Source organism: Melospiza melodia, unplaced genomic scaffold (genome assembly GCF_035770615.1).
Source record: "Melospiza melodia melodia isolate bMelMel2 unplaced genomic scaffold, bMelMel2.pri scaffold_382, whole genome shotgun sequence".
Lineage (NCBI taxonomy): Eukaryota > Metazoa > Chordata > Aves > Passeriformes > Passerellidae > Melospiza > Melospiza melodia.
Window position 1 is genome coordinate 42,501 of NW_026948703.1, and position 10,421 is coordinate 52,921.

Here is a 10,421-nt window from a genome sequence, read left to right on the forward strand (position 1 = left end):
CACCAATCTCCCATGAGCAACCTTCCATTGATTTTTTATCACTGAAACCATCCTTGATGGACAGAGGGAGAGGAAAGCATGGCAGGACAGATGGATGCATGATAATTGATGGAAGATGGTGATCACGATTCATGGTAGATGAAGATAATGGATGACAATGAAGACGATGGATAATTGATAGTTCCGCCTGCTGATGGTGGATGATGGATGATGGGAGATGCCAGTGAATATGTTGGTGGAAAGGTTGATGGTTGACGAGATGGTGCTGAGTCAATGGCTGCCGGCTGGCGGGTGTGTGATGGGTATGGGACCCCTTGATGGCTCCCTTTTGGGATCCCTCCATCCCTTTCACCATCCTCCTCACCCGTCATGACCTCGGTGGACACATGGTTGATCTTCTTCCTGCCCCTCAGCCCGTAGAGGTGGAAGCGGTACCGGCGGGACGGGGACAGCCCTGGCACTGTCACCGAGCGGGACCCGCCATCGATGGGCAGGGCCTGGGGCTGGCCCTGGGCATCCCGGTACTGCAGCGTGAAGGAGTCAAAGGAGCCTTCGGGGACGCTCCAGTGCAGCTGCACAGAGCTGGGCGTGACACTCGAGACCCTCAGCTCCCCCAGCTCTGCTCCTGCTGGGAATGACTCTGATGCTGGGGGCTCAGTTTGGGGTTTCTCCTGTTGGGGCTCCTCTGAGGGCAAGTTCTGCTCCTCTGGCTCTTCTGCAGCTGTGATGGAGAGGTGAGGGTGATGGGTATGTCCTTCTGAACATCCATCCACACTTTCATCTCCTGGAGCATTCATTCCGGCCTTCATCAGCAACTCATCCATTCAAGCACGGTTCTTCACAGGCACCTTTTGCTTCAACCGATTCTTTAACTTCTCCCTCATTTGGATCATCCAGCCACCAAATCACTGATTTGATACATCAAACCTCCAGCAAGCTGCCCTCACACCCATTCACCATTGATCATCATCATTATCATCACCATCCATCATTACCCATCGCAGTCACCATCCATCCCTCCATCATCCCTCCATCCATCCAGCCATCCATCCATCCCTCCATCCATCCATCCATCCATCCATCCATCCATCCATCCATCCATCCATCCATCCATCCACCCATCATCCCTCCATACATCCATCCATCATCCATCCATCCATCCATCCATCCATCCATCCATCCATCCATCCACCCATCATCCCTCCATACATCCATCCATCATCCATCCATCCATCCATCCATCCATCCATCCATCCATCCATCCCTCCATCCATCCCCCCATCATCCCTCCATCCATCCATCCATCCATCCATCATCCATCCATCCATCCATCCATCCATCCATCCATCCATCCATCCATCCCTCCATCCATCCATCCATCCATCCATCCATCCATCCATCCATCCCTCCATCCATCCCTCCATCCATGCATCCATCCCTCCATCCATGCACCCATCCATCCATCATCCCTCCATCCATCCATCCATCCATCCATCCATCCATCCATCCATCCATCCATCCATCCATCCATCTACCCTCACCTGTGATGACATCAATGGAGACACGGTCGATCCTCTTCTCACCCCTCAGCCCGTAGAGGTGGAAGCGGTACCGGCGGGACGGGGACAGCCCTGGCACTGTCACCGAGCGGGACCCGCCATCGATGGGCAGGGCCTGGGGCTGGCCCTGGGCATCCCGGTACTGCAGCGTGAAGGAGTCAAAGGAGCCCTGGGGGACGCTCCAGTGCAGCTGCACAGAGCTGGGCGTGACACTCGAGACCCTCAGGTCACCCAGGGCTGGCCGGGATGGACGCTGCTCTTCTGGCTCTGGTTTGACTGCAATGGAGTGGGAACAATGTGGGCACAGGCAGCTGTCTGTCCGTTCGCATGGTCATCCATATCTCCAGCCTCCCTCCATCCATCCCTCCCTTATCCCTCCATCTATCCATCCATCTCCTCCTCCATTCATGTCTGCATTCATCAGTCTCTCCATCTCTCTAATCCATGGGCCATCCATCAATCCATCATCCATCCATCCATCATCCATCCATCCATCCATCCATCCATCCATCCATCCATCCATCCATCATCCCTCCCTCCATCCATCCATCCATCCACCATCCATCCATCCATCCATCCATCCATCCATCCATCATCCCTCCATCCATCCATCCATCCATCCATCCATCCATCCATCCATCCATCCATCATCCATCATCCATCCATCCATCCATCCATCCATCCATCCATCCATCCATCCATCCATCATCCATCCATCCATCCATCCATCCATCCTTTCATCCATCCATCCATCCATCCATCCATCCATCCATCCATCCATCCATCCATCCATCCATCCATCCATCCATCCATCCATCCATCCATCCATCCATCCTTTCTCCATACCAGAATCTTCTGAACTGGATGGGACCCTTAAGAGCCATCAAATCCAACCCCTGAGCTCATCCCATCCATCATTCCCAACGTCTGTACCTGTTTTCCTCACGTCCCTCCATGGCTCCGTCACCTTCATCCTGTCCAAGTCCCCCCATTCCAGCACTTCCACCTGGTTTCCACCGTCCCCTGTCCCCAGAGAGTGCGTTACAGGACATCCCTGACACCCCATCTCTCATTTCCCTCCCCAGCATGTCCTTCCCCCTGATCCCTGTGCTCCTCCTCCTTCTCAGCACGTCCTGTCCACCCATCCTCTCCATCCTCCCTGTCCCTGTCCCCCTGTCCCCCTGTCCCCTCCATCCCACCCTCCCTGGAACGTCCCTTCCCTGTCCCTGTCCTGTCCCATTCCCACCTCCCTGCATCCATCTCACTCTGATGTTCCTTTCTCCCATCCTCCATGTTCTCCATCCCCTCCATCCCACCCTCCCTGGAATGTCCCTTCCCTGTCCCTGTCCCTGTCCCCATCCTGTCCCTGTCCCTGTCCCCATCCTGTCCCTGTCCCTGTCCCTGTCCCCGTCCTGTCCCTGTCCCTGTCCCTGTCCCTGTCCCTTCCCTGTCCCTGTCCCTGTCCCTGTCCCCGTCCTGTCCCTTCCCTGTCCCTGTCCCTGTCCCCATCCCTGTCCCCGTCCCTGTCCCCGTCCTGTCCCTGTCCTTTCCCTGTCCCTGTCCCTGTCCCCGTCCTGTCCCTGTCCCTTCCCTGTCCCTGTCCCCGTCCCTGTGCCCATCCTGTCCCCGTCCCTGTCCCTGTCCCTGTCCCCGTCCTGTCCCCGTCCCTGTCCCACCATCCCCTCACTCTGATGTTCCTCTCTCCCCATCTCCCTGTTCCCCATCCCCATCCCCTCCATCCCACCGTCCCTGTCCCCGTCCTGTCCCCGTCCTGTCCCTGTCCCTGTCCCTGTCCCTGTCCCCGTCCTGTCCCTGTCCCTGTCCCACCATCCCCTCACTCTGCTGTTCCTCTCCCCCATCTCTTCCCCTCTCCACGATGTCCCTCCCTTGTCCCCCCATCCCTGAGCCCTCCTTCCCCCCCCTGTCCCTCCCCAGTGTCCCCACAGCCACCTGCGTGTCCCCGCGCTGTCCCCAGGCCCGGGTGCCGCCGCAGGATGTAGGCCAGGATGGCACGGGCCACCCCCGGCACCGTCTGGTTGCCACGCAGAGGGAACTTGGTGGCCCGGAGGTGGCTCTCGAGACGCTGCAGCAGGGAGCCACCGTACGGGGACAGCCGGGCCACCAGGTCCTGCAGGGAGGGGACGCCTGGGGACAGGGGGGACCACGGGGACTCTGGGGACCACGGGGACTCTGGGGACCATGGGGGTGGAGGAGACCCTGGGGACACTGGGGACCCTGGCAGCTCTGGGAACTCTGGGGACATTGGGAACTCTGGGGACTCTGAGGACACTGATGACCCTGGGGATCCTGGTGACCCTGGGGATTCTGGTGACCCTGGGGACTCTGGTGGCACTGGTGACCCTGGGGACTCTGGTGACACTGGTGACTCTGGGAATTCTGGTGACACTGGTGACCCTGGTGACTCTGGTGACACCGGTGACCCTGGGGACTCTGGTGACACTGGTGACCCTGGGGACTCTGGTGACACTGGTGACTCTGGGAATTCTGGTGGCACAGGTGACCCTGGGGACTCTGGTGGCACTGGTGACTCTGGGAATTCTGGTGGCACAGGTGACCCTGGGGACTCTGGTGACACTGGTGACCCTGGGGACTCTGGTGGCACCGGTGACCCTGGGCGCTCTGGTGGCACCGGTGACCTCGCGGGAGCTGGCGATCCCAGGGACCCTCGAGCTGCTGGAGATGCTGGAACCTTGGGAGATGCTGGTGACCCCAAGGACCCGGGTGACCCCAGGGACAAGTCTGGCGACAGGGGTGACACCGGTGACCCTGGGGACCCTGGGGACTCTGGGGCTCCTCGGGCTGATGGTGCCACTGCTGGGGACCCCAGGGAGCCCTGAGGTGACCCCGGGGACCCCTCGTGGTGGGGCACGGACGGGGTGAGCGCTGTGGAGCAAAGGGGAGCCGTGTCACCAATGTGCCACAGAGACTGGGGACATCCCTGTCCCCATCCCTGTGCCATCCCCACTGTCCCTACGCCATCCTGTCCCTGTCCCCATGCCACCCACTGTCCCCACTGCCACTCCTGTCCCTGCTGTGTCCCTCACTCCATCTCTGTGCCCGCTGCCTTGTCCCCAGGGGTCCCCAGGTGTCCCTGAGGTGTCCCTGGGGTGTCCCCAGGTGTCCCCACCTGTGCACAGGTGCAGGACCCTCTCTCCACCCTCACCCCAATGCCATCCCCACCCTCACCCCGTTCCTGTTTCCCCACCTCTTGCCATGTCCCCACCGTGCCCCCAGGTGTCCCCACCGTGTCCCCAGGTGTCCCTGGGGTGTCCCCAGGTGTCCCCACCTGTGCACAGGTGCAGGACCCTCTCTCCACCCTCCTCCCAATGCCATCCCCACCCTCACCCCGTTCCTGTTTCCCCACCCCTTGCCATGTCCCCACCGTGCCCCCAGGTGTCCCCACCATGTCCCCAGGTGTCCCCAGGTGTCCCCAGGTGTCCCCACCTGTGCGCAGCCGCAGGACCCCGGGTGCCCCCAGGTGCGGCCCCCGCCGGGCCTGCACCAGCAGCTCGAAGGGGCGGCCTGGGGACAGCCCTGTCACCGAGAAGGCGACGGCGGAGCTGGGCAGCTCGTGCGTCGTCATGGCCACCGGGTCATCCTGGGGACATTCGGGGACACAGTGAGGGGGACACGGGGGCACCACGGGGACGCCACGGGGACACACTGGGGACACACTGGGACACACTGGGGACACACTGGGGACACACTGGGGACACCACAGGGACACACTGGGGACACACTGGGACACACTGGGGACACACTGAACACTGGGGACACGCAGGGGACACCACAGGGACACACTGGGGACACCACAGGGACACACTGGGGACACACTGGGGACACACTGGGGACACACTGGGGACACAATGGGGACACAATGGGGACTCCATGGGACACACTGGGGGACACCATGGGGACACCGCAGGGAACACTGGGGACACACTGGGACACACTGGGGACACACTGGGGACACACTGGGGACACCACAGGGACACACTGGGGACACACTGGGGACACACTGAACACTGGGGACACGCAGGGGACACCACAGGGACACACTGGGGACACCACAGGGACACACTGGGGACACACTGGGGACACCACAGGGACACACTGGGGACACACTGGGGACACCACGGGGACACTGGGGACACAATGGGGACACACTGGGGACACCACAGGGACACTGGGGACACACTGAACACTGGGGACACGCAGGGGACACCACAGGGAGACACTGGGGACACACTGGGGACACCACAGGGACACACTGGGGACACACTGGGGACACCACAGGGACACACTGGGGACACACTGGGACACACTGGGGACACACTGGGACACACTGGGGACACAATGGGGACACAATGGGGACTCCATGGGACACACTGGGGGACACCATGGGGACACCGCAGGGAACACTGGGGACACCACAGGGACACACTGAACACTGGGGACACACTGGGGACACCACAGGGACACAATGGGGACACACTGGGGACACCCTAGGAATGTGTTGGGAGCTTGAGGGACACCTTGGAGACGTGTTGGGGGACACAGTGAGGACAGGGTGGTGACTCATTGGGGGACACAATGGGGACACACCGGGAACGTGGTGGAGACACCACAGGGAACATTGGGGACACACTGGGGACACACTGGGGAAACCATGGGGGCACCACAGGGAACATTGGGGACACACTGGGGACACACTGGGGACACACTGGGAACGTGTTGGTGACACCATAGGACACTATGGGGACACATTGGGGACACAATGGGGACACAATGGGGACACCATGGGGAAACCATGGGGACACTACAGGGAACATTGGGGACACACTGGGGACACCACAGGGAGCACTGGGGACACCATGGGACACATTGGGGACACACTGGGGGAAACCATGGGGACACCACAGGGAACATTGGGGACACACTGGGGACACCATGGGACACAGCGGGGACACGTTGGGGACACACTGGGGACACAATGGGGACACACTGGGGACACACTGGGGACACACTGGGGACATGCTGGGGGCATGCACATGTTTGGGACACATTTTGGGGGACACAAGGGGACACCTTGGGGACACACCGGGATGATTTGGGGACATGTTGGGCTCTTCCCCTTGTGGCCACACGGTGGCACTGGGGCGGTGCCCCTGGCATGTCCCTGTTCCCGCTGTGTCCCCTCCTGTCCCTGTGCCACGCCCACTTGTCCCCTCCCATCCCTGTGCCACCCCCGCGTGTCACCTCCTGTCCCTGTGCCACCCCCGTGTCCCCATCACCAGTGGCACCAGTGTCCCCTCCTGTGCCACCCCCGTGTCCCCATCACCAGTGGCACCAGTGTCCCCTCCTGTCCCTGTGCCACCCCCGTGTCCCCACTCACCAGTGGCAGCAGTGTCCCCTCCTGCCCCTGTGCCACCCCCGTGTCCCCACTCACCAGTGGCACCAGTGTCCCCTCCTGTGCCACCCCCGTGTCCCCTCCTGTGCCTGTGCCACCCCCGTGTCCCCACTCACCAGTGACACCTGCTGTGCCACCCCCGTGTCCCCACTCACCAGTGGCACCAGTGCCACCCCCGTGTCCCCACTCACCAGTGTCACCTGCTGTGCCACCCCCGTGTCCCCACTCACCAGTGGCACCAGTGCCACCCCCGTGTCCCCACTCACCAGTGTCACCTGCTGTGCCACCCCCGTGTCCCCACTCACCAGTGGCACCAGTGCCACCCCCGTGTCCCCACTCACCAGTGTCACCCGCTGTGCCACCCCCGTGTCCCCACTCACCAGTGGCACCAGTGTCACCCGGTAGCCGTCGGGTGGCACCGGGGGCTGGCCCCAGGTGATGCGCAGCGACGTCGGCGTGCGGGAGGCCAGGCGGGGTGACACCCAGGGCACCTCTGAGGGGACACAACGGGGACACCGTGGGGACAGAGCGGGGACAGAGCGGGGACAGAGCGGGGACAGCGTGGGGACAGAGCGGGGACAGCGTGGGGACAGTGTGGGGACAGAGCTGGGACAGAGTGGGGACAGAGCTGGGACAGAGTGGGGACACCGTGGGGACAGTGTGGGGACAGAGCTGGGACAGAGCGGGGACACCGTGGGGACAGCGTGGGGACAGAGCGGGGACACCGTGGGGACAGAGTGGGGACAGAGCGGGGACAGAGCGGGGACAGAGCGGGGACAGCGTGGGGACAGAGTGGGGACAGAGCTGGGACAGAGCGGGGACACCGTGGGGACAGAGCGGGGACACCGTGGGGACAGAGTGGGGACACTGTGGGGGCAGCTCAGGGACAGTGTGGGACAGTGCAGGGACACCGTGAGGATAGGGCACGGACACCTTGGGGACACTTTGGGGACACCTTGGGGACACACTGGGGACACCTTGGGGACCCCTTGGGGACACATTGGGGACACCTTTGGGGCACTTTGGGGACACATTGGGGACACCTTTGGGGCACTTTGGGGACACATTGGGGACACCGTGGGGACACATTGGGGACACACTGGGGACACTGCGGGGACACCATGGGGACACATTAGGGACACACTGGGGACACCTTGGGGACACCGTGGGGACACACTGGGGACACACAGGGGACACCGCGGGTCACCGTGACGCACCCACGTGGCAGCGGGCGCCGCCCCAGCCCGGGTGGGGAGGACAGGGGGTGCCTTTGGGGCACACTGGGGACACACTGGGGACACATTGGGGACACCGAGGGGACACCGTAGGGACACATTGGCGACACATTGGGGATACATTGGGGACACCATGGGGACACATTGGGGACACTGTGGGGACACCTTCGGGGCACACTGGGGACACCTTGGGGACACCTTGGGGACACCTTGGGGACACACTGGGGACACCGTGGGGACACACTGGGGACACCATGGGGACACACTGGGGACACCTTTGGGGCACTTTGGGGACACACTGGGGACACATTAGGGACACCTTGGGGACACACTGGGGACACCGTGGGGACACCTTGGGGACACCTTGGGGACACCTTGGGGACACATTGGGGACACCTTGGGGACACACTGGGGACACCGTGGGGACACATTGGGGACACACTGGGGACACTGCGGGGACACCATGGGGACACATTAGGGACACACTGGGGACACCTTGGGGACACCGTGGGGACACACTGGGGACACACTGGGGACACCTTGGGGACACACTGGGGACACCGTGACGCACCCACGTGGCAGCGGGCGCCGCCCCAGCCCGGGTGGGGAGGACAGGGGGTGCCTTTGGGGCACACTGGGGACACACTGGGGACACATTGGGGACACCGAGGGGACACCGTGGGGACACATTGGCGACACATTGGGGATACATTGGGGACACCATGGGGACACATTGGGGACACTGTGGGGACACCTTTGGGGCACTTTGGGGACACACTGGGGACACATTAGGGACACCATGGGGACACACTGGGGACACCGTGGGGACACCTTGGGGACACCTTGGGGACACTTTCGGGACACACTGGGGACACCGTGGGGAGACATTGGGGACACCATGGGGACACCTTGGGGACACATTGGGGACACCTTGGGGACACACTGGGGACACCGTGGGGACACACTGGGGACACACTGGGGACACCGCAGGGACACCATGGGGACACATTGGGGACACAGTGGGGACACATTGGGGACACACTGGGGACACACTGGGGACACCGTGGGGACACTGCGGGGACACACTGGGGACACCGTGGGGACACACTGGGGACACCTTGGGGACACACTGGGGACACCTTGGGGACACACTGGGGACACACTGGGGACACCGCAGGGACACCGCAGGAACACATTGGGGACACACTGGGGACACTGCGGGGACACCATGGGGACACATTAGGGACACACTGGGGACACCGTGGGGACACTGCGGGGACACACTGGGGACACCGTGGGGACACACTGGGGACACACTGGGGACACACTGGGGACACCTTGTGGACACCGTGGGGACACCTTGGGGACACCGTGGGGACACCATGGGGACACATTGGGGACACCTTTGGGGCACTTTGGGGACACACTGAGGACACTGCGGGGACACCTTGGGGACACCTTGGGGACACAGTGGGGACACCTTGGGGACACCTTGGGGACACACTGGGGACACACTGGGGACACTTTCGGGACACACTGGGGACACCGTGGGGAGACATTGGGGACACACTGGGGACACCGTGGGGACACACTGGGGACACACTGGGGACACACTGGGGACACCGTGACGCACCCACGTGGCAGCGGGCGCCGCCCCAGCCGGGCGCGCAGGCGGCCGTGCCGCAGTCGGGGCCGCTCCAGCCCGGGAAGCAGCGGCAGCGGCCCCGCTCGCACCGGCCCTGGTCGCTGCAGCCGCGGGGACACGCGGGCCGGGGCGGCGCCGGGGGCGGGGCCTCGCCCGAGGGGGCGGGGCAAGCGCAGGCACCGCCCGCGGGGGGGGCGCAGAGCTGCACGGAGCGGCCTGTGGGGGGGGGGGGAGGGGGGGACACACGGACAGAGGGGTGAGACACGGTGACCCCCCAAAATGACCCCCAAAATGACCCCCCAAAACCCACCAATGACCCCCCAAAATGACCCCCCAAAATGACCCCCCAAAACCCACCAATGACCCCCCAAAATGACCCCCCAAAATGACCCCCCAAAACCCACCAATGACCCCCCAAAATGACCCCCCAAAATGACCCCCCAAAACCCACCAATGACCCCCCAAAATGACCCCCCAAAATGACCCCCCAAAACCCACCAATGACCCCCCAAAATGACCCCCCAAAATGACCCCCCAAAACCCACCAATGA

General features: G+C 62.8%; 1 protein-coding gene across 1 annotated transcript in view; it reads right to left on the reverse strand.

The window, feature by feature from the left end:
• Nucleotides 1-10,086, reverse strand: part of LOC134434541 (tenascin-X-like) — a gene marked incomplete at both ends in the record, with an annotated part of 48,187 nt that extends 38,101 nt beyond the window's left edge. The window contains 8 exons of the mRNA XM_063183212.1: nucleotides 365-721; nucleotides 1,542-1,835; nucleotides 2,493-2,582; nucleotides 3,537-3,687; nucleotides 4,129-4,463; nucleotides 5,025-5,178; nucleotides 7,371-7,483; nucleotides 9,859-10,086. Coding sequence (XP_063039282.1) covers nucleotides 365-721; nucleotides 1,542-1,835; nucleotides 2,493-2,582; nucleotides 3,537-3,687; nucleotides 4,129-4,463; nucleotides 5,025-5,178; nucleotides 7,371-7,483; nucleotides 9,859-10,086 — 1,722 coding nt within the window. The remainder of the gene's footprint in view (nucleotides 1-364; nucleotides 722-1,541; nucleotides 1,836-2,492; nucleotides 2,583-3,536; nucleotides 3,688-4,128; nucleotides 4,464-5,024; nucleotides 5,179-7,370; nucleotides 7,484-9,858) is intronic.
• Between the last annotated feature and the right edge of the window lie 335 nt (nucleotides 10,087-10,421).